This window comes from Galleria mellonella, unplaced genomic scaffold (assembly GCF_026898425.1).
Source record: "Galleria mellonella isolate WM207_F2 unplaced genomic scaffold, CSIRO_AGI_GalMel_v1 utg537, whole genome shotgun sequence".
NCBI classification, from domain to species: domain Eukaryota; kingdom Metazoa; phylum Arthropoda; class Insecta; order Lepidoptera; family Pyralidae; genus Galleria; species Galleria mellonella.
Genome location: NW_026442112.1, coordinates 1,335,318 through 1,362,149, shown reverse-complemented (window position 1 = coordinate 1,362,149; position 26,832 = coordinate 1,335,318). Strand labels below are relative to the sequence as shown.

Sequence of the window (26,832 nt, the reverse complement as noted above, 5' to 3'; positions counted from 1 at the left end):
CGGAGTCCTTAGGAATGGCAACGCATAGATGGTATCATGGGCGAAATAGTATACTCTGTTATGTCTATGATACTGCTCATGTCTATAGACGACGGTTACCACTTTCCATCGGTTTGTGTGCCATTCTAAATTGCATAAAAAAAATTATATACACAAGATCAAATACTTATTTTATTATAGTTCTTATGGGATAAAAATTAATTAAATGTGCCTGAATCACCGATCTAACGATGCTAGCGGGGTACCAGTGAATGATGATAAACGAGGATGAAGTCAATTTAGTTGGCCTATCATGAAAAATTCATTCAAACTTAAATAGGATCTTCAGTAATATCACATATACAGATGGGCAAGAAAAATGGAATGAAAGCCTACGTTCAAAGACGGATCCGACAAGGTCTGATATAGATAAATAGATTCTTATCATATTACTAAATAGAGCGTGTATTACGAATACGGATATGTGTAAACATACGGAATTAAATTCTTGCAAAAATCTAATCACTTCATATCAGATAAACTAATCCTTGAACTGTGTCCGCGGCTAGAGACTTCCTCGTTAATAAGCGTGTTATTAATAAGCTAAGTGGAAAACTCAGTGCAACACAAGCACCAACTGGATAGAGTGATGATCTTAAATGTATTGTAGTAAGTCAATGGATGCGCGTGGTTCAAGACCGTCCCCTATGGCGATCTATGGGGGAGACCGATGTTAAGTTGATAAAAAAAGATATTTAGACATAGACATATTATTCAATCAAACTTTCAGAAACTTTGTATGAAATGCTTGACATAAATAAATCACAATAGGTAATATCCAAAATGTATACATATAATATATTAAACTAATGCAAATTATCATATTTGGCGGTGTAGTCCCAGCATAGAATAGGCCATCCCTTCCTTTTCCATGGGTGTCGTAAGAGGCGACTAAGGGAAGGCGAGGGATGTACAGCAGCATTTAAGATGGACGCTGTTGTACATCCAAAGCCTAATTGCGGTTGCCAATCCGCCTGCCAAGCGTGGCAATTACTGGCAAAACCACCCAAGGGGGAGGCTTATGTTCAGCAGTGGACAATTAAAGGCTTATATGATGACGAAATTATCATAATAAATACAACACTAATATCTATCCACTTATAAGTATCTAATAAGTAATTGAATTTAATACTTACATTCTAATTAAAAATGAAAACAATAGAAAAAAACGTTTCGACACTTTTACGCTTAGTAGCGAAGCGTAAATGGCTCCCAGACTTACGAAAATAGAAAAAAAAAAACAAACAAACAAAAAAAATCAATAATTAACATATATATTGAAACCGCATGATTCATTCCCATTTTCTCTTATTACGTTGCAATGTGATAATTTATGTAATTAAAAATATTTGTGCAATAAATCTATACTCGATACCTATTATCAGGTTATCTTTTCAGTAGTATGTACCTATATTTATATCTCGAACTACTAATTACTATTGCAATAATAAAAAACAAGAATATTAGGTAATTATAATGAACTCGTGACCGATGAGTGAGTGTCACACAGTCCCGAAATATCCTGTGACCGTATCTCTGTCTCTAGTGAGAAACGCCACAATTCAAAGTAGTTAGTCTTCAAGAGCGCCAAGCAATAGTTTTTTTTTTTTTTTAAATGATCCAGCGCTATTATTATGTGATAATTGAAATCACTAATAACTGGTTACGTAGTAATTTTGTGACTTCTTTCATATGGAATTATCTGATTTGTGTATATCCTAGTTTCGGAAGTAATTTAATTTTACTTAACTAAACAGTTCAATGTATTGCAGTTATCTTATGGAAATAGTCCCATTTTGACTTCCGACTACTTTCACATATTATTAAGGAGAAAATATTTAGTGTACAGAGATCTAACAACAAAATATTGACTTTTTTTCATTAGAGGCACAAATATGAAAATTACATTCCTTACATTTCCATTGTCCAGTTATATTACATAAATGTATAAAAAATAATTATTTAAAATAGGAATTACTCACTCATGATCCGTCCTCTGCCATTTATGAACACGGCACCACCGACGCCGCTGATGCGGTACCCAGACAATACATCCAGTAGTGTGGACTTTCCTGCCCCTGACGGTCCCATGATGGCTATCAGCTTCCGTGGTCGGAAGCGACCATTGACACCGTGCAGGATCTGCTTGGATCCTGTCAAATTATTGTATGAATTAACCTTTACACTAATAGACAACGATAAATTGTTCTTTAAAATGGAATGTAATTTATTATCTGTGAGGAGATGGAGAAAGGATCTATTGGACTCGATTCTGAGGTACCTTATTCTAAATTTATCTCTAAATTTTAATTTTATATTTATATTTTTCTATATTTATTAAACATATTAAATATTAATTTGATTGTTTAATAAAACTATTTTGGTATGGACCATCGAGAAATAAATATAAAGCAGTTCTGACGCAATTCTACTAAAAACGAAAATTTTAAATATGTATAACAAAGTGAAGTTTTAGGATCCCCTCACTATATGGAGTGATTTCATTGCAGAATTGCATTGCAGAGAGTCAGTGGATGCAGATGGCTCAGGATCGTTCCTTATGGCAGTCTATGAGGGAAGCCTATGTTCAGCAGTGGACAGATAATGGCTGACATCATCATGATGATGGTGATGATGAAGTTTTAGAAACAGAGAATGGCGTTCCAAACTTGACCTCATCGTTCCTTTCCTTCTTTTTATCTTACTTTCTATTGTAATGGTTATAAGTTAGTCTTGCCGGTTGTATGAAGTATGGACACCCAACATTCATTTTGTCTACACGGTATTTTTTTCTCTTCAAATAAATTAAAATAAATTAAATTAAGTGTTAATACAATTGAATAGCAACAATTTACCTATTTACGAGCGAATTAGAGCTATGCGATCGAGTTTCCGTGATCCAATCGACCTCTGATAACCTCACGGACGTCAGAGAATTTATCATTGAGTACTCGCTTAAGATCATTAAGTACTAACATTATATGTGGTGTAAACATAACAAGTTGTCACATTATGTTTTCTGACGCGATGAATTATTTTTGTGCTGATTGCATTATATTGGTAATAAAATACGTAGGTTCATGTTTTTCAAGTGTTATGTACACAGAATAAAAATAGATTTTATTACGTCTTATTCATATAAAATTTTGTCAGCAAATTATGTTTTTTTCTTTTTATATGAAAAAAAAAAAATAAATAAAAATTCTTGGAGACTAAAATGGAGAAAGTTATTTTAGTAGGCGTTTGTCAATTTTCTGAGAACGGGGGCGGGTCGAGATGAAGGCTTTATAATAAGTAAACATATCTGTAGTCCTACTATATATTCCATACTAATATTATACGAGGATGCGAGTAAATAACTGGGTTATATTGTGAATAATAATGAATTATTTTTATCATTTACTAACAATAATTGATAAATATAGGAATAATCTCAAGATCAAATAAGTTTTACTTATTAGAAAAAGAAATTAAATTTGATAAAATTAATATAAAATCAACACGGAAGTGCACTCTAGCGAAAACAAATATCAAGTCAATAAAAATGTTGGTGGAGCTTCGTATTTACACTGCATTTCTATGGTTCAATTTTAAAATCCATTTGTTTTTCTTCTTATTGTTCAATGTCTCAAGAAATTACAGGATATAAGCGTTAGTTAGATGCAGTATCAATTAGAAAAATTGAAATTTGCATAAAAAAGAATATAAAAATTACACACTGTCTAGAGTAAACTAAAGAAAGATAAGGAAAATTAAGTGGTCAAAAAATTAAATATATTTTGACTGGATTTTAATAAGTGTAATGAAGACGTAACATTTTATGAAATAATAACGATTTAAAAAACTAGCACCACTCAATTCATTATGATATGGCATATACATATCTACCTATTTAGAGTTCACTTTAAAGTATATCTATATACCTAATTATGAGTAAGATAATTTCAGTAAACTCCTTGTGTTCTGTTATAACGGATACCATTTTTTGTGTTGTTTAAATTTATTATCAATGTAATACAAATACAACATCTTAAATATCGTTGACAAACATTATAATCCAAGAAATGTCGTAAAGACATAACTTATGTAGAATTCGAATGTAGCCAATGATTTTTTTCTTTCATATATTTACTAGTCTTTACCCGCGACTTCGAACGTATGACCGTGATAAAAAGTAGCTGTCCCAACCCAAATACTGCGTGTAGGTATACCGAATTTCATAATGATATAAATTAGCAAAGCTGTTAAGACGCCAAGAAGTAACAAACGAATAAACAAACTGTTAGTTTCGCAATATAAAGTAAGGATTAAGGAATTAGTTGACTTTGTAAAATATTTGGTGAAATGTAGCGATATGAAACATGTTGTGAATGTTTATTTACTGAACAAACAATAAGATAAAGATACTAAGTGACACAATAAATATATATATTTACACGATTACTAAGTTCTCAGTTATTATTACAAGAAGAGAATAATTTGGGTCTTTTTCCTGTTGGTATATGATTTTCATCATCATATTAACCGTTACCTATTCACTACTAAACATAGGTCTCTCCCTATCGAGAGCTTTTGCTAGTAGTTGCTACGCTTAGCGGGTTGTCAACCACAGTTACCGAAGTAACCGTATGGTCCCGGCATAGAAGGGGTCACCTTTTCCTTTCCCGAGGGCGTCAAAGGCGACTAAGGGAAATTAATGGTGCGAGAGATGAGCAGCACATCCTTCTTAAAACGTCACCAATACCTAATTGCAGGGGGGAAAGGGATTGTTAGTAATGGAGACTGAGAATCCTATTGCTAGCAATATACCCAACCAGGTCGACCTTCTCGCGGTTCTCCCTGGAAACTATCATGGTTAATTCCTGATGAATTCATCATGATGGGCTAACTGGCCTGTTTTCATTCTCATCTATCACCCTTCACCGGTGCTCCGCCAGCGTATCCCGTTAGCGCAGGCGGGGTTACCATACCATTTTCACCCATCAAAAAAAAAAAAATACCTAATTGCAGTTGCCCATCCGCCTGCCAAGAGTGGCAACTACAAGCAAAACCCCCCAAGTGGGAGACCTATTTTTAGCAGTGGGCAGTTAACAGCTAATATAGTAAATCTGAATGTCAATACACCAGTGCAAGTAGAATAAACACTTAAAATCAATTTCTATAACAAGCCGCTTTAAATTGTATAATCTAGATAGAGTTATGGTAGTCTACCATTCTCCTCTCATGGTGAATGTTAATGAGTTCATCACCATCATCATCATTTCAGCCATTATCCGTCCACTACTGGACATAGACCTCCCCCATAGACTGCCATAAGGAACGACCCTGAACCTCCTGTATTTACTAACTTCTGCAATGCATTTGTGGGGTTGTCACTCTATCTAGTGGGGGTCGTCCCACACTGCGTTTGCCCGTAAAGGTCGCTACTGAAGAACCTTTCTTCCCCTTTGGTTGTCAGTTCTTCGAGCTATATAACCAGCCGATTGCCACTTCGGCTTACTTATCCTTCGAGCTATATCGGTTACTTAAAGAGTTCTTATACTGATATAATGAAATACGAGTAAATAGTATTGGCGCCTAAATGTAAGCAAATATTAATTAGTCATTAGCTAATAAACAGTAAATAAAGTTGTTATCAGTTAAAATACAGAAATACACTACCACATACATAGTTTAATGTTATAATCTGCTAATCGCAACCACTCGGCCGTCATTGTCGTTAGTCAGTACAAAGTCTATTTGAATATTTTTATAATAACCTTATGCACACAGATATGGTTTTATATAGATGTCGCCACTTTATAGGCGTGTCAGTTTTTGGTCGTAAAATAGGCTCGTCGCCTAATCGATTCCGTCGTAAAATATATAATAGCAATATGGTTATTTCAAACAGGTTTAGCGCTAGAGGAGTATTGGAAGCTTTTATAACATTAAAGCAAGTACTTTACTAGCGACACGATAAATCTATAATAATGTAATATTATAACTTAAAGTCGCTGTCCGTGTCTGTCTATTTCTCCGTTTACTTCTTGCAAACTACCTAATGGATTTTGATACGGGTTGTAGCGTCATGTAGAGACTTTTTTACGGAAGGTTTATTTGTACATACTAATTCGAATAGGTACGAAATCGGGAGGGATCGCTAGTTTTCCTTTCAACTGAGCTACTTGCGATAGATGTCGCAAGTAGCTCAGTTGAAAGTTGTATCTTTCTATGTGATAAATCATAAATAAAAAATATAATTATAAAAAATATACTGAGTATAATATAAATAATTTAGTACGGAAGTCACGCGTTTGTTGGCCGAATAGGTATACAGTAATGATCACATGTTTTCAAATAGATAAATATATATATATATATATATATATATATATATATATATATATATATATATATATATATATATATATATATATATATATATATATATATATATTGTCTCTTTTTTATTGTAAACTCGAAGGAGTTGCATTGTTTTATTATATAAATCTTACGTTATAGAAGCCTATACTACCATTCAATACCTTCATATTTTCAAGAAGTTAAACAAGGAAATAAGGTGAGAGAGTAAAACATGGGTACTGCACTGCGCCCACCTAAAAAGTGGGACAAAGGCAAGGCGATGATTAAGACACACAAACAAAATCTTGTTATAATACGAAACATGCTATGATTCAGGTACCGAATACAGGCTCCGAAGGTCTCGCTACTTAAACCGGACCGACGGTACAAATGAAATATTTACTTTGGTATATTTTAAACATATACAAAAAACAAAGTAAACACTTGTAACGGTGAATATGTATATATATGTTCAATAAGTATTCCAATTAAATACCTATTTTCCACACAGTGGGGTCAATTCGGAGGCACAGTTTGTCTGAACCTATCTCTAAAATTAAAATTTTAATTCCACAACATAATCTTTATTATAAGGGTCAATATGAACTGGATAAGGATCAATAGGGAATGGCTGAAATCCAGCGCTGTGTAGCTGTACACATTGCATTGGGACACTCACAGCATTAGCTGAGTCAGTTCCTTTTGCCTAATATGAGACACTTCTTATATATATAGTTACTGTATTTTGTGTTGTAACTATGTGTTTTTCTGCCAATAAATATTTTTTATTCTATTCTAATTTTATAATACATTTATGTCAAAATTATTATAATTTTAAATGATGGTCCATAAAACAGTAATTTCGTGAAAATATATAATTAAAATGACAAACAAACTGACGGTCTACCTGATAGAAAATTTTAGAATAATGTTAATGTGACATACACACAAAAAATAATAGTCATTATATTTGGCAACATCATAAATGAGTGCGTTATAAGATTTCATTGTTATAACACAATAAAATGACAATAAGTCATTCCAATGTTTACAAAGACAAAGATCAAATAAAACCAAATTGGTATTCGTAATACAATGTGTTACGAAACGCATTGTGAATAAATAAAATCTCCCTTCGTAAGATTCGAATTAATTAATTAAATTTCGTACAATTATAAAACACATTACTGTTTGTATACTATAGATATATATGTAAATTTTATATATTTGGGCAACTATAAATGTTGACCTACTTTGATATCAGCTGTGTGAACGTCACGAGGTCACTGGCCTCAGTTTGCCACAAGTTCGCACTCTATCTGTCGGTCGTCAGTTCGCCGGTCGACAGCACACGTGCACTGACATTCTTTGTTTTGCGGCAAAACTTGACACAACAGATCAGACTTCAACCCGCAATAAAATTATGCGCTACGAGAGCTACCTACCTACTTGACAAGTCAATTTGCAATTGTTCTGTTTATTTAAACATTATTGGCTAATAAAATATAGTACAAAAGACGGACTTAATGCTGTAGACATTTTTTTACCAGCCAGTCATTAATGTGCAAATATACCTACGTATGTATTAATTATATTTTTTATTTTATTATAATATCTTTGTAGAGACACAGTTCACTTTGATTTACTTTGTTTTCTATTTGTAATAAATTCGTCATCCGTCATGTAAATACATACCTACCTACCTGCAATTACAATACAATATATACACAATATCATCATCATTTCAGCCATTATTCCTTCACTGCTGGACATAAGTCTCCTTCGTAGTCTGCCATAAAGAACGGTCCTGAGCCACCTGCATCCACTGACTCCTTGCAATTCGTTTCAGGTCGTCACTCCATCTAGTGGGGGGTTATCCTACTCTGCGTTTGCCCGTACATGGTCGCTACTCAAGAACCTTTCCTCCCCATCGATTGTTGGTTCTTCGAGCTAATGACCAGCCCATTGCCATTTCAGCTTGCTTATCCTTAGCTAACTGACTTGCCTTTTCATTCACACCTATCACCCCTTACTGGTGACCCACCAGCATATACCATTAGCGCCAGCGGGGTTACCAATGTATTATCATTCATTAAAAAAAATATCTATCCCCACAATCCCGTCAGTTATTATTTTATTAAGTTGTACTTGAAATGACAAACAAAGCAAACGGCGCACCTGATTGGAAATACTAACCTTCACCTATAAACAGGAATACCATGGACATTACACTTTGTGTACATTTTATCAAATAATACGAATAATGTTAAGCAACAATTCAGTAGATTTATTAAATTGTAACCAATAAATTGTAAATAAATACCTACACTAGCAAACAGTAGTATCTAATCATTTTGTAAATATTTGTAGTCAGAATGTAGAAAATTATAATAATTATTATTTAGTAACAATTATTAACCCGTTTAATAATGTAACAGATGATAACGGATTTCGATGGTTAAGTTATTATTCTAAATTATGAAAGTTGCAGATTTATAGTTACCAAAAAAAAATTAAGTATACCCAACACGTAGACAAATTCGTGTTTAAAAAATATATTGAAATAAATTAATATCGCAACAGTGTAATGGATGATAATGGAAATATATCATGGATAGGAATAAGAATTAAATAGAGTTGCACCACAGATAATATAATACTATACTAGTAATTGTAACCAATCAATGGGTATGGGTATTCTAGGCCCTCTTGGTGAGGAGAGCTAGGTGGGGACTTCGGGGTAACAATTGTATAAAGACCATGATACGTTAACGTGATTGCAATCGTAACGTAAATCTTTGTACAGTTCACACTAACCCAACTCAAAGCTTTTTAAGGGGTAAATAGATAGGTGTATATAGAGGTAAGAGAGCTGGGTGGGTCATGCCCGCCCCAGAATTTATTTATTTATTTTATTTGGAAAACACAAGAAATAACAATCAAAAATGTACATAGTTAATTATAGACATTATAGAATTGGCTGGTGTCCACCACTAAATGCAAGTGAAGTTTCACAAAGACGTGTCTGAGAGTATATATGCAGTTTTTTAAGGGGCCAGGTCTTTCCTAGATGTTAATCTTTAATACTCCAATGGGACAAGAGCTCAAAGTAGTGAAATGAAGAGATTTACAGAAAATTAGCTTCTTGGTAACAAAAGAATATGTCTACGTTTTCAGAACAATTTAGAGATCAGCCTAAAAATAAAGCTAGAGAAGAAATATAAAGAAAACAGTAGCTAGTATATACCTGTCTGGGCTTCATGCAATCGCCAATTGTCTAAAACATGGCAACAATATTAACGAGTCGAGAAATATTTTTCTTTAGCATATTTATATAGAACTATCACATATCAATATTATCTTATCTAATGATTATGATGAATGTTATCATGAACCACACACACGTAGTATAATAATATCAATTTGTAATAAATTTTATTGAAATGGTGGATATGATAATATGATTGGTTCTAAAGCGCCTCTTCTCTAAACCTATTCCTAAAATTAAAATTTCAATTTGATATCACAGAGAAATCTTTATACTAAGAGCCAATATCAACTAAATTTCTCTAAACTTAACCTAAACTTCTAAATTAAAATTAAAATTTAAGTCAAAATAATTATAAATTTTATTTGTTATGATCCATAAAATAGTAATTTCGCGAAACTATAAAAAAAATATTAGGTTAAGAGATAACTTTAAAGGAATGACACTTTGTAATCAATCTCATTAGAGTTGATTCTAAGATGTCATTTCTCTAAATACATCTCTAAAATTAAAATTTCATTTTGATATCACAGCGTAATCTCTTGTAAAGATCAATGTGATTTAATTTTTTAATAGATTTAAACAAAAATATTATAATTTTATTTTATGATGATCCATATAACAATAATTTCACAAAGTTATTAAATTAAAATATTAGTCCCCAGTATAGACAATTTAACTGAAGATATTCAGAATTTGAATATTGGATACTTGCTAGACAATTACTGAATGGAGTACACACAGATAACGATAGAAAATTATATAAATCTCTAAATACTATATCTAGCATAGTATTATATTATCTGTGGCTATAGTATAATTATAATGACATAAATCCATAAGTCCATGGAACCTTGTATTATTGTGAAGTGTATTGCAATTGTTATTATGTTATTGTAATTATTTTTTTGTTCTATTCTACTTTTAATAACTATTAATTAATTTAAATCAATATATTTTTTATATAGTAATTATTATAATTATAAAATGGTGTATCTTAAGAGTCTAAACAGATGTATATGTATAAAGATGTTTTGTTTGATTTATTAAATAAAATACAATAGTATTTTGCTATTTTTCTTCTTCCTTTAAACCATGCAACGATGCAATTTCGGATTTGCTTAGTAGGTTTTACTATCACTTTAAGTACATATCTTATGCACCTAAAGTGATAGTATCTATGTAAGTGTATCTTTATAAATCACATATTTATGTATTATTGGCATTATATTTTATATACGAGTACATAATTTATTTTGACATTTGCACTATTTCAGGCTATTCAGTACTAAAACACGGCAAGCTTTCCGTCTATTATTATATTCGTTCAATAGTATTACATAGATTATAGATTAAAATAAGTTATGATTATATATTCTTCTGAAAGGAAAATGCATCAGTGTTTTATAATAATACAAAAGAGTTTTGTTTCACAAACAACAAAGAGGAAATATGATAGATTGAAAATTAACATTATCGGAGAATGACTCAGATTCCATACGCAGAAAGAGGTAATAAATTTTTATTACATAACTTTTGATATAGTAGTCTAGTCTGTATAGTCTATATTAAAAATGTGCATGAGGTTAAAATAATTATAGAATTTTGATAAAGTTAAGTAAATTATTTTCATTAATAATTTTTAAATTGTATGTATAAATAATTTACTTTTACTATTATACATTATTGGCATATCAAGATAAAACATAAATCAGATATTAGGTTAGACATTAGGTATACAACTCATAAAATTAAATTTAATTTACTGCAGTAGCTTTTGCGTGATTCCGGAACATACCTACATGCAAACAGACATACGAAATTATTAAGTTATTGTTTTGGCTTCTATTGCTCTTATTAAGATACCTATATCAATTTTAATTAAATATATCTTATATACAAATATGACGAATCATCGTTTAGTTACAATTTTATTATAAATATTAGATATATAATTTTAGGATTCCCTAAGATTTTGTGCAAAACACCGACTTCCATCGTGGCAAAATGAGTTATTTTGATTTAAAACCTAAAACACAGAGCTGATTTTGAAAAAAAATATGTGTGGGTCTAATCTGAAGGTATATCTTATCAGCTAAAATAAATATTTTCTAAATCAATCTATGAATGATAGAATCATAAGGTAACTAATATACAAAAAAAAAATATAACCGAAATGAGAACCTCCTTTAATTTTTAAATTCGGTTGAAAATATTTAGAAAGAAATAAATATAATATTGCTAATAACAGGGCTTGTAGACACCATTACTAATCCCCCCTCTTCCCCACTAGCCGTTGTTGGGGGTCATCCGTAGAGGGAACCTTTACATTCTATCGATTGTAGATTGATCTTTCGAGCTGTACCAGTCACTTTGGTTCATTATCGCATTTGTTTTTGTTTGATCCTGCATAAACCTTGATCTTTGAGTAACCTTAGCAGTTTCTATATCAAGTTGTTTACGAGTACTTAGACATACGTTTGATCACCAATTAAGGCACGTCAACTGTTATGTATTCACTTAATATAATTTCAGTTCACGAACACATAATTTCAGTTAATCAATAGCTTACTAAAAAATTTAATATGTTTAATGGATTGGTTCAATATTTGATTCGACGGTCGACTTTACATTAAATTTTAAGGATTTATGTAAATGTAAATTTGAAGTATAATTTTAATCTCTTATTATCATCATCATATCAGCCTCTAACTGTACACTGGTGTACATAAGCCTCCCCCTTGGGGGTTTTGCCAGTAGTTGCCACGCTTGGCAGGCAGATTGGAAACCGGAGTCAAGCTTTAAACATGTTTTAAGTAGGACGCTGCTGCCCATCCCTCGCATTCCTAAGTCAGCTCTTACGACGCCCACGGGAAAGAAAGAGGTGGCCTATTCTATGCCGGAACCACACGGCCATTTAATCTCTTATAATTAATTATTAATATTAAATATTGTAAATAAAACGACGTACAAAAATGCGTGTGTTGGAGTTTAATTATCTGTAAATTATAGCTAACTATAAATAAATAAAGGATAACAATGCTGTGATAACTTGTTGCTTTGGTGATGTTTTAAGAGGGATGCTGCTGCCCATCCCTCGTCCATTAAGTTTTTAAACCAGTAAATTTCTAGATTAAAACTGATAGACTGAAATTACGGAATTTTCAGTCTATCAGTTTTTAAGGAATTCATTTTAGTTTTCTAAGTAAAAATTTACTTGACTTCATCCTCACCTACCATCTTTCACTGGTATCCCGCCAGCATAAACCATAGTGAAGAAAGAGTAGCCATAATATTCACGTAAAAAAAAATTTAAACGACCATGTAAACACTGTTGCTTCGCTATAAAAACGACACTGAAATAAAGGTATGCATGCAAGCACACTACTTTTGTGCAAAGTCAGTTTTTATGTGAAAGATCAATCTCAATTTCTTTAGTAATTCGCATTAGAACAACGATTGAAACGGAAGATAAACTATTTTTGTTCTTTCTAGTGAGTAATGATGTACCAAGAGACTTTGCGCTCTATGCAGTGTCAATTGATAAATTATTTCAAATCAATGTATAAAGTCCACGCCGGATGAATGTAATACCAATGAAACAATGGGATGATACAATGCTTTGTTGATTATTTGATCCAGTGTTCTTTGAACTGTCGCTTCCTACTCATAGGACATTAAGTCCGTCTTCTTTAGTAGTTTTTAATTGGATACCTACTAAATTAATAGTTGTGATGAAATATAGAAATAATCTTTATTGTTATTTTTTTATTTTATTTTAAGGATCAAGGAATTTATAATAAAATGATTTGATTGATTTGTATTTTATATGTTTTTGTTTGTCTAATGTCTAAATTATAATGAATTAAAATTAAAATATAGTAATGAATTGAATGTAGTGTAAATTATAGGAATATAACTGAAATAAAAATAGTTTATCTATTATATATTTATTTAGGCCACTTTTTAACGGTTATCTATTATTATTACATCAAATTTTTAAAACTTTTTCGATCTAGAAGATATGACCACAAACTTAACTAACGCCAAGTTTCGTCTTATCTTCTAGATCTTAAATAAAAGTAATAAATATTTTTTAAAGTAGAATTTAAAATGTCTTTTAATTTGGATTTTTATTATTATTTATTTTATATTCCGATTGATATTTTAGTAAATTTGATAGAATTTTATAAGATTGTGACCACATTAGACGAGTATATATCAAATAGCATAAAATCATAAGAATCGAGATAAAGATGCAAATGCTTTTAAGGTCAGAATATTCATGGTATACTCTAGATATGTGTTGCTAACGGCGAATGCTGCAAATACCTTGAACTGCCTGCCGAACTAATGTTTTCATTCTCAACGAACTAGAAATCAAAGAGAGATTATTGTCGACTATTCAAACACAAATTCTCAAGTAATTCGGGTATATCATTCAAAATGGGAACTGTACGAAGCGTCTAATCGCCCAAGGTTCAGTACAAGGTAAACGTTCTCGAGGTAGATCACCAACGCGATGGACTGACCTCATCAAAACGACCATACAGCAATCCATTGTAAAATGATTTCGCTCGGCCGTGAACAGATGTAGAAATACATTGCGAGGACCTTGATCGCGAAGCAGAGCCTCATCGACAATCCAACATATGTCATAAAAACCACGACCGCTCTGTCAAGAGTGTACGACAGAAGACAGAGTTTACCATCATCATCTTTTCAGCCTGCCATAAAGAACGGTCCTGAGCCACATGCGTCCACTGACTGCAATGCATTTTAGGTCATCCTACACTGTGCTTGCCCATACGGGATCACCACTCAAGAACCTTTCTTCTTATCGGTTCTTCAAGCTATGTGACCAGCCCGTTGCCACTTCAGCACCTTCGGGCTATGTCGGTTTGGTTCTTTTGCGGATATCTTCGTTTCGGATTCTATCACGCAAATAAACTCCGAGCATAGCCCTCTCCATAGCCCGATAAGTAATTTGAAGCTTTTGCATACGGGCAATCTTGTAGAACCATATTTCGGTTCCATAAGTCATCACTGACAATACATACTGGGTAAAGACCGACGTCTTCAAACTCTGAGGTATTTTGGATAAAAACATGTAGCGTAACTTCCCGAATGCTGCCCATCCGAGTTGGATACGTCGGATGACCTCTCGGTATGTTGGATTTACCCATTCGGACAACTTATCCCAGGTATACATACTCATCGACAACTTCGAGCGTAGTGTTCTTATTGGTAACCGGTATAGGTGTGACATGGACGTTGTCCATGTTCATCTTAAGATCTACCTGTTGAGAAGCACCTTTAAGGTAATTGAGTATAGTATTTAGATCCTCCAGACATTCCGCTATGATTAGGTACTATGTCATCGGCAAATCGATGGTGGATGATGTATTCGGCATTGATGTTTATACCATATCTTTTCCACTCTAAGAGTTTGAAAATATCGTTCAATGCAGCTGTAAAGAGTTTCAGGGTTATGATATCACCCTGTCTTACACCTTTCTGCGCTTATATTAATTATTAACCATGAAGATTATGTTATTATGATATGAGAGATTATATCATGTACCTTTTATCAGAAATACAATAGTTTACAGGTACCAGCATCATAATTTGCAGACATATGCACTATCACAAAATATAATAGCTACACGCGTAGAGCATATTCAGATATTATTAAGTAATTATCTCGCAATACCCTGTAAGAACATAGCAAAGTTCTTGACAGTTTAAATTAATCTAATAATTACATAATATTGCCAGTACCTGTTTTCAGAGCTTGCTAAAAAACTACTTCATAAGTACTTTGTTTATAATTTTTTTTTATTAAGTATAGATGTATTATTTTGTTCATAGGGAATAGACCTGGGTAAATTCAATTTGAGCTAACAATAAAAAGCATCCGTTCACGAGTATGATGGGTGTCATCATTATCGTTATCTACTGTATATTATACATTTTAGGTAGCCCAATTAAATCAGTCTAGCATACCGCTATCAGACCGAATATTTTAATGCCCGTTCAAACAGTCCGACTCAGAGACAGGAACAAATTTTATTCGCTTATTTTTCATCTCACTTTTATTATATAGGTATTTGCTTAATAGCCGATAATAAAATTTTGTTAATTTTAAACTCTCGAGTTGTCTTACACATATTTTAAATACACTATCCGGGCATGATGTCGTGGTCACGACGTGATGCAATCCATGTCGAAAAGTCGGCAATAAAGATGCAGGTATGTAGGTACTATTTAGGCAAATTTTTTAATCGTGTTAAGTCTCGATAGTGTATTTAAAACCTAAATCTTTTTTCAATAGTCTATAACTCTATTTAAAACACGATTAAAACGTTGTTTACGAGCCCGTCTGTTTGAATGGACCCAGTAAGATTTCTCGACACTTCCCAGCTATATCATTACAGTATTATGAGCTAAAATACTAGGTACGAGTGTCTTGTTGAAGAAATATATATGAGCAAAATCATACTAATATAAACAAATTGATAACAAAAAAGGCAATGTCTATACATGGGAGATATTTAAGAGATTGTTATATAAGAGGTCTTAAGAGTAATATAACCAAAACAATGTATGTATATGTTATGTTATATGCACAGACGTATTCGGGTTCACAAAGTTGACTAAAAGAAATTTTTTTAAGGGATAAGTCCGCTTGTATATATTTTCGTTATAACCTAACACATATTTATTAAAAGTAAATATACAAAAACATATTAATAAATAAATAAATATTTTATAAATGGTCTGCCTGTTTCTTTGTTCGCCTTTATATTTGTTTCGGCATCATATAAAAACGACTACACCCAAATTAGATGCAATTTACACAGTATTGCTCCTGAAACTTCAACTTAAAATCTGGTATATGTTTTATCTTGATATGCCATCTATAAATGATCTACTTAACTGATTTTCCCACTTCAGAAATCTATAATATTTTAGCCAAATAGTGACAACCTTCAATAAACTCGTCAGTTGACCCTGTCATCGTGTGAATTTAACTATGGCTTATTAATTGGGTAAGTAAATACTAAAATATCATTCTGATAGCCATAAAAATGTCCATCAAATGTGTAATAATTTATTGCTATTATAAATTAAGTTGACAACTTTTACAACCTTACATGACGTATGGAAATAGAGCTGGCAAAAAAATGTAGGACCTTATACGTTGCTACTTCAAAACAAAAAAGGTATGCCTCTTTTAACAGAGATTGTTTCTTATTTCTACTCGATTCTTATTCGTATTCTTACTTGATACCATCCTTATTCCCTAATATCCTTAATACTACTCGCATTAATATTATCCATTCGTATATTAAAAAGAGGAAAGATTTAATTTTTTGTATGTTTGGATATAATGAATAACTTAAAAACTACTTAACCGATTTTTAAATTTCTCTCACCTACACAAAACTACATTAACAACGCGTAATTTTGTTGTTGTTATCTTCTATTGGTCAAGATATCAAAAATTTGCTTATAAAGGCTAATATAATGTAACTATTTATATTTCTATTTACCCGTGAAACCCAAATGCAACCTGAGCAGATGGCTAGTCTATTATTAAAAAAGAAAAATTTGACTTATTCTTTGAAATGGATAAACTAAAAAAACTGAACCGATTTTAAAAATTAATTCTCTATAAAAAGCGCCATTTATAGAGCGAATAACATGTATAGTAATTTATTTTCAAAAAACTGTACGAAGCCGGAGCGCGTCGCTTATAGGGAATAAGTTCTTATTCCCTAATAGTTATGATAAATAACAATTCGAATGGGCATCATCATTCTTCTCTAAAACATTGAAATGTGTGCGCACAACTTGCTTTGACAACCGCGAGAGGAGGTCTAAGTTCATGACCGCTAATTGCCCTTAGAGGCCTGTTATAACATGAATTAATTTAAAATGTAAATCACATTTAAACGTAATCACCGTCTTTGGCATCTGTTATTATAATAATCATAAATATCACACACATTGGGTATCAATCAGTATAAAACTCCAAAGAAAGAACTCAACAATTCTTACTAATATTATAAATGTAAAAGTGAGTTTATTTGTTACCTCTTGGCGCTTTAACGGCTTAAGCAATTACGATGAAATATGGTCTATGTAGACCATATTATATAAAACGGACAAGGACATGGGTCACTTTTTGTCCCTAACAGTGAAGTTATCCCGATCATGCGAACGAAGTCGCAGGTAATAGCTAGTAATATTAATAAGCTAACGTTATGTATACGTTAATTTTGTATTTTATTGTTCTACAAATAAAGGAGAATTTTCGAAATAGGAATAAACAAACAAAACAAACCTACGTCAATTAATAATAATAAATAAGTGCCACACAATCGCACCAATCGCATGGTTCACATTTTAAGATACTGTACAGTACTGTAGTACTGTACAGTACAGATACTGTAGGAACAGGGCAAACGAACATCAGGGGGCATACCGATAGTGCAGGTGGGATTACCATTCCATTATCATCCCATAAAAAAAACCCAGTATATGTATATGTACTAATATTTTTATGAATTGTGCATTATGATACAACTTTAAAAATATATTGTTATTATTATTATTAGTGATTCGGTTTGAAAATAATATATAGCTTATGTTATTCTCTGATAATGTAGCTTTCTTTAGGTGAAAGGATTTTTAAAATCGGTTGGGTAGTCCTTGATTTTGTTCATTACAAACAAACAATAAAATCTTTTCCCCTTTTAGTATTGGTATAGATGTAGTATTGTCATCTATTTTAGAAAAACCCACTGTAGTATGACTAACTCGAATATTTAAAACAAAATCTTGGTCTCGGTTGCGGTGATCTACAAGTTTACACATAAACTTATGTATAGACCGCAATCCTTGATCTGTGAGGCCGGTTTACTATTACCTAGTTTTTAATTAATGCCAACTACAGCGCATAAGACACACTTGTAACCACGTGCTACAATAAGCATTCGATTACCATATAACACTTGTAAACACGCACCAATACACCTAGATACACAATATCTTATTTTAATTTTTAATTTTACAATAATTTGTAAATGCAAAACGAGAATTTATAAACACCAAAGAAGAAGAAAGGTTCACAATATGACCAAACTTTTTCTGTGCCTATGTTCATAATTCATTTTGCGATCAATAGTATTATGTTGGGTCAAATTTTGTGACAATAAAAGCTGTCATTTTTCTTCGACAAGCAAAAAATTGCTAGCTGCGGAGCAAAATCAGCTTATAGATGCGATTCCGTCTTCTAAATTCAAACATTTTTAACGTAATGCGTCTACAAAAAACGATACTTTACATCAGTATGTGAGTGTGTGTGTGTGTATGTGTAAGCGTATGTGTGGGTGTATTTTTTGTGTTTTTTGGAAATAAAATAAAATAACATATTAGATACTTTTTGCACTAATTGTCACGAAAAAAGCAACCGAAAATAGCATTTCTATGAACTTATATAGACACTTATACACTTAACCTATTATATGTGTATGTATATAATTGAAATATTTAGAATGGAATAAAATATAGCCTACTTATTATCCCTAACAAGTTTGTTCCAGTACAGACAGCCTACAAGAATATATTTAAGGTAAACGAAACTAAAGTATTATGTTTTGCTGCGTATTAAAATGAAATGAGTTGACTGAACTTGGTGAAGTGCACACAATCGAGAACCTACCTGATAATCTTGTCAACACATATTTGAGTGACAGCACACTCACTGATTACATTACAACAAGATGTGTATATACTTATCTAATAGATAACAAGATATCCGGAATGAAAAGACAATTAAAACAGCAGGCACCTGTGTGGCAGTCAATAAGAGGACAATTAGCTGAATAGCATATGAGTAGCTAATGTTCCTGTTTATAAAAGACTTAAAACAAAAAAAAATTCTCAATTTGTATTTTTTTCGGCTCTTTTGCGATGGGTAAATAACTTATCATTTTCGCCAATTTAATTTTTTTTTTTTATTTGGTAGTTCTGGTTAGTTTTGTATTTAATAGTGTTCTATAGTATTATATCTATTATCTGTGACACGAGAGAATCTGATCCCATATCTTTTTACGATAAAAGTCATTATTTTTTAATCAAAATCTTAAGTTTAATTATAACTAAAAATATGCAAACGAACCCTTTCTGGCCAAAAAAAATCTAATTCTTTAAAGATTGTAAGAGATTGCTTAACATTAAGACCGCCTCTTTTACTCTTGTACTCTATTCGTATTCCGTATCAACCATTTTTTTTTTTATTATTTTAATATTGTAAATTAAATTTTATGTAATATTAGAAATATTTAATTAAATTTTATTTATGCAATAAAGTGAATAATTTAAATAAATAAACAGGTCCATTAGCAATATCCGTTGGAACTGAGGGCTTCGGAATATGGGAACTGGAATCTAAAGGGTCTTGCATTTCCTCAATTTATTCAGTGGACAGCACTCTATGTTATCCACATAATAGAGACAGACGATGCATGTGCATCAATTTATATTAAACTAATCGTGTTACTACTAAACTGCTTGTTATTTTTTATATATTTTTATTTATATTTTTACTGACAGCAAACACGATGCCACACTAATATGCCTTTTAAAAATACTATTTATAATGCAATAGTTGTTAATACACAACATTTATAAAAAAAAATATTAAAAAATAGTATAAAATGACATTATTAATTTACTTTTATCCTTTAATAATGCAAGGGTCAGTAAAATTTGTAGTATCCTTAGATGACCTTAGTCCTCAGAAACAGCAACGTATGATGAGTATCATGGGCGACAAAATACAAGTATACTCTGTTATGTTTATGGTATTGTTCATGTCTATAGGTGACGTTTACCACTTTCCATCAGATGGGCCGTTTGATTGTTTAGATTTTTTTAGAATAAGTTGCATAAAAATAAAGATAAAACCACACTGAAAATATAAGCTAAATTTCTTTACCTCGCCTCCATCCCAAATACTACATGTGATACATTAGATTTTTTAACAATTACTTAAGCTGCTAAAGTGATAAAACAAACAAAAAAAAAAACACTTTCATATTCATAATTTTAGCAAGGTTATTTTTTTATAAACGCTCTACAACTACTTAAGTAAATGCATGATATACACTACATTGTTTAATGTAGACGCTGTGTTAGAATATTAACATATTACTGAGTGGTTTGTACAAAGCATCCTTTGTGTATGCGGACTTACTTGGTAATTTAATTACCTAATAGGATACACAAGCAACCTTATTTATATATGACTGAATAGTTTATCAATTGTAGGCGTTATCATTCCGATTACTAAATGCTTTATCAGCTGTATTATAATTCTGTGATACCGATGGATTATGTATTTTACACGTAATCTAAACATCAGTTAATAGTTTTATGTTTAAATTTAAATTTTAATACACATTATTATAAATCTATTTCAGAAGTAGCGTTTGGTGTCTTTATATACCAATTATTGGTAATAATAAAAAATATTAAAGCAATGACATTATAATAAAAGCATTCATTTTAAAACAAGGGCGTACTTAAATCATCTACACCTATTGATGCTATGTGACCCCGGCATAGAAAAGGTCACCTCTTCCTTTCCCGTGGGTGTTGTAAGAGACGACTAAAGAAACTTAACGGGCAGCAGCGTCTCTCTTAAAACATCACCAAAAGCCTAACTACGGTTGCCAACCTGCATGCCAAATCTGGCAACAATTGCTCCCCCCCTGAGGCTTATGTCCAGCAGTGGACAGTTAATGACTTTTTTTTTATACAACTTAGAATGGCAAGTGAGCTGACGGTCCACCTGATGAAAAGTGATAACCATCGCCTATAGACATGAGCAGTACCTTGGACATAACAGAGTATACTGTTTTGCCCATGATACCCCCCATGCGTTGCCATTCCTAAGGACTCAGGTGTTATTCCTCTGTACCCAATAAATTCACGCCATATCCCACCCTTCAAACCAAAACACAGCCATGCAAACACAACTGCTTCACGGTTGAAACACGAATGGGACAGAGGTACCCAAGCAATCGACTTTTGTACAAAGTCTCCCTCTGGTAGTTAATGACTGGTATGAAAATAATATACGTTTTATACAATATCCTGATTAATAAAATAATTAATTTTATACATTATCGATCATGTCGATATTGGGCTTACATTAAATTTGTCAATTCAATATATTTAAGTCGTCGTTCTGAGAGTAAAGTATCAAAATAATTATTACATATACATATCATGCAACGTTCAAATTAATTTTAGTTACTATCTTTCTATTATTTGTTGCTCTTCTATAGATGAAATATTGTAAAACCTCCTCGAATATTTATAAATACCACTAGACAAATTATACAGCGTAAATTAAATTTCTTTTTTTTTTTGTGTGTATATATGTACACAAGTAGACAAAGAACATTTTTTATATTTTGTCAAAAGGAATCGTATTTTCAAATTCTTATTAGTACTCGTATACAAGTAAGTAGACATAGAACATTTTTCATATTCTGTCAAAATGAATTGCATTTTCAAATTCTTATTAAATCTACGTAATTTAAATAATTATTATTCATGTTATTTTATTTCAGATATGCAACAATCGTCTTTTGTGACATTGTTACGTCGACTTAGGTACTTTCTTTGTGAATGACTCACGCTTTAGTTGTAAGAACAAAACGATGCTAAGTGAATATATACAGTTTGATGTATAGTATGACATATATATAATATATTAATACCGTAAAGTTTTATTTATAATGGGTATTACTTTGTAAGAATTACTTTGTGTAGTAACAAGATGAGCACTAATAGTTGTCCTCGGCTAAGCATCAACATCATTAGTATTTCAAGATAAAACTAATTACCCTTTGACCGTGATAAGGAAATATTTACCACAATAGGTTATATTTGCTACATTCTAAGTAAATACATGCGCGACCTTGGCTGAAAGGTGCAAAAGCCATGGGTTATTACAACTGTAAATAGGAAAAAAATAAACTAAAATCGATATCTACAATTTAAAGATCTGATCCAAATAAAAAAAACTGTAAATAATATTTGTAAACCATTTCAAATAATTAAGTAAAAATCAAAACCATCACTCATTAAAGACTGTATGATATATCCACACTAACATATGTGAATATGCTCTCCCTCAACCGCAAACACATATAGACAGAGAAACATTGCGAGGACCTCAATCGCTAAGGAGAGCCCCATCGACAATCCATCATTGTCGTCATGTAAACCACGACCACTCTGTCAAGAGCCTACAACTGGATATATCACTCTGTCAAGAGCCTACAACTGGATATATGTGAATTTACTCGTAGAAATACGCGAATCCGGTGTAATTCAAACATTTTACCATACATGAAACATGTCTATGAATCTTGTGTTATAATATAATATTATTTCGTCGTCTATCAATTAATTTTATTCGTAGTAAAATGAAACTGCCTCAAATTTCCTAGATACCAATTGATATGTACATGTAATTGGTACAGCGTAACCGGTAAGCCAATAAGTGCATAGGGAAGTGAGTTCTTTACACTGTAGTAATATTGTAATAATTTACGCTCGAGTATTCACCATACGCTAAGTTATTAGTGCGCAATAATTTACAGAAAGGAATTTACAACAGACTACGATACGATATGATATCTTATTAAATTAAATTACAAAATATACATACACTATGTATGATATTTTGACATTATTTAGGTGGTGATAATGTCGGTGTAACTATCTGGGGATAGGTAAAGTATTTTTATAATTATAATGAGTACTAACATCCCTATTGCTAAAATTTTTTTAAACGGATGAAAATGTGTGTGAATACCAGTCAAAACGTACAAAACATACAGTTTTGTTGAAATTATCACAGGGAAGAATCTGAAATGAAATTACTAACAAATCGGGAAGTTTGATCATGTAATCTTTTTTTTTTTATTATTATTTCTACTACTGTATAAAATCAACAGAATGATTGTCGGGTCAATTATTCATTTGTTTACATTTTCATTAACTTCCACTTACTGAACAATTATTTAGATAACAAACGTATTTAATATTAATTTGACCATACACGTGATGTACAGTAAGTTAATTAACGAAACTCATTTATTAAAACTATTATTATTTTAATAGACTCACAATAAATATGGTTTCAGAAAATATTTTTACCTAAAATAAAAAAAAAATCAACTTCTCAAAACTAAAAAAATAAATTAAGATTCTCGAAAAAAAACATTCTGTATCTGTACCAACGGCACTAGACATAAAAGGTATTTATATACCTATTATTACGTATTTTAATTTATATTATTAGTTTTTAGTCATATCATCATTTCAGCCAGAGGAAGACTTTGTACAAAAGTCGTTTGCTTGGGTACCTCTGTCCCATTCGTGTTTCAACTGTAATGCAGTTGTGTTTGCATGGCTGTGTTTCGGTTTGAAGGATGGGATATGGCGTGAATTTATAGGGTACAGAGGGATAACACCTGAGTCCTCAGGAATGGCAACGCATGGAGGGTATTATGGGCGAAACAGTATACTCTGTTATGTCCATGGTACTGCTCATGTCTATAGGCGACGGTTACCACTTTCCACCAGGTGGGCCGTCAGCTTGTTTGCCATTTTAAGTTGTATAAAAAAAGCCATTATCCGTCCACTACTGGACATACGCCTCCTCCATAGACTGCCATAAAAAACGGTTCTGAGCTACCTGCATTCACTGACTCCCTGTAATGCATTTCAGTGCCTTTTAGTAATATAATTTTTTTTGCCAAATTTATTTGAAAAGAAACAAAACAAGTACTCGTACAATCGTGTTTATTACTAAATGTTTTTGAACTGGACGGTGGTGTTGAAAAATATAGATATAAGTGACAAAAAATATCCCACATGAATAAAATAATTTGAATATTTAACAAATTGTACTGAATATTTTTCATTACAACATAAACAACATAATTTTAAACATGAAATAAGTCGTAGATTCAGCATATGTAGGTAGGAAAACAAAATCTTTACACAGACTAAAAATTAAAATTATATCTTTAACGGCACGCCTCTACCAGGACTATTACATGAATTTATTAATTTATATATAACAGTTGGTTCAAAAGGCTTCAACAATACCAAGAGGGTCAAAGTCGATCAAAGTCCAAACTGTTCAAAGGTTTTAATCTCAAATGAGTGTTCATAAATTAAGAGTAATCATTTTCAATTAAATTCTTTTCTTGCAGTATTATTTCAATTTTAAATACATATAAAGTTATTCATTAAACTAAAACACCTTTTGCATCCAACAAAAATATATTCTGCTATTACTACTATGTATTATAAATATGAACAATTTTGCTTAAGCAGTTGAGCCGAGTTGAATAAAAGCTAAGTACATAGATAGACCATAGCTTAGATTAAGTGATAGTTTATATGGGAATGTGCCATGATACGCCAGTATGATAAATTTATTAAAAAATTAAAAAACCCCCGACAATACCTGAACATATCTTCATAAATTATAACTAAGATCCATCTCGAGATCATATCAGTTTTCCAATAAAAAAATCGCATCGATATTGGTTCATTCGTTTGGGAGTTATGTTGTGACAGCTAGACACACAGATGTACACGTTAAACTTATTAAAGATTCACTAAATTATTAAAATGACACGTTGTTTATGCTATCTGTAGAAATACTCTTAATGACACCTCTGTATATTTATAATCTATGAGAATACACTAACAGTGTTAAAAAGTAAGTCATGAGGTAGAGTAGGAACTCTACCTCATGGCTTACTTTTTAACATATGAACTGAAATTTTTTACACAATTCTGAATGTCAGAGAAGCTGACGGCCACCTAGTGGAGAGTTACAGACCCTTCACTTACAGACATGAACATTACAGATTATACTGTGACGCCCATGACAATGAGGCTACACGGCACGTATCCTGTAAATTACCGGATAATACTGCACTGCTGCTGAAACATCATCGAGCAAACACAGCTGATTCGCGGCACATAACACGAATGGGAGAGAAGTACTTTAGTAATCTCCCACTAACAGGATATACATAGGATTTAATTACTTTTTAATAAAAAAAATATTACCTTTATTGAAACCCAAGCTGACAGTGCAAGTGATGTTTGAGAAGGACATATCGACGGGTTGTCTGCTAACCACTTTGCTGGAGCCTATCAAAGGCTTCACGTGGAACGAGGGCCCCTCCCCCGGCCCTGAAGGTTCTATAGCGACACTCGCATTGTTCTTATTAAACGCCACATTACTGTCTTCAACGATCTGCGCCCCGGCGAGCATCATTGTATATCACTTTATTATATTATATTGTATTGTATGGTACGCGTGCGCGGCTGTTTGCGTCGCGCGGTTGAATGCGCGGGCGCTTCGACTTCGTAAAACTGGCTATAGTCTCGGCTCCTTTGTCCAACGCGCTAATAATTGCACCGCATTCGTTAACTGCACGACGATTTGTAATTACCGTTCTTATCTGTGCGCTCCTTGTGTACACACATCCTGTGAACAATGCGCGTTGCGGTGGAACTAGTTGCGGCCGCGGCTTTCCTCGCCTGTAATCGGGATAAGGCGATATCCGTGACGTAGCGGTAGTCATGTTGCTTTGAGTAAATGGGATCCAGGTTCGATTTCGGTTCTGTTACTGAGTGGTTTCCCGATTTCAAAGCTCTATACAAAGCATCTATAGGTTGCTTGGAAAATGCTTTGTATGTCTGTACCAACGGCACTAGACTACACAGTATAAAATGTGCACCTACCTATTATTATTTATTGTTTTTTTTAGTTTTTACTGACATAAAGATTTTGTCTAAAAAACTTTTTTTTTGAGACCCTATTAATGAATACTAGCACTAGTTTTGAAGAATAAATTACTTTAATTAACGTATTATATATGTACGCCTTCGCCAATTGTGAACCGAAAGAGTTCAATTCCTGTTCATTTTCTCACGATTAAAGGCCTCTTTCGCGAAGCAACGTCTCATTGACGATACAAAATTTAAAGCCATACATGTTACAAATAAAAATATATAAAATTGATATATTTGGAAAACATTTCGGTAAGTTATATTTGTTT

The 26,832-nt window shown here is 32.1% G+C and overlaps 1 protein-coding gene across 1 annotated transcript in view; it reads right to left on the bottom strand.

Annotated features, from left to right (window-relative positions):
• LOC113512490 (ATP-binding cassette subfamily G member 4) overlaps window positions 1-26,190 on the bottom strand; it is a 39,426-nt gene extending 13,236 nt beyond the window's left edge. The window contains exons 1-2 of the mRNA XM_052898710.1: window positions 25,835-26,190; window positions 2,022-2,192 (exon numbers count right to left, since the gene is read on the bottom strand). Coding sequence (XP_052754670.1) covers window positions 2,022-2,192; window positions 25,835-26,045 — 382 coding nt within the window. The 5' untranslated portion in view covers window positions 26,046-26,190. The remainder of the gene's footprint in view (window positions 1-2,021; window positions 2,193-25,834) is intronic.
• Between the last annotated feature and the right edge of the window lie 642 nt (window positions 26,191-26,832).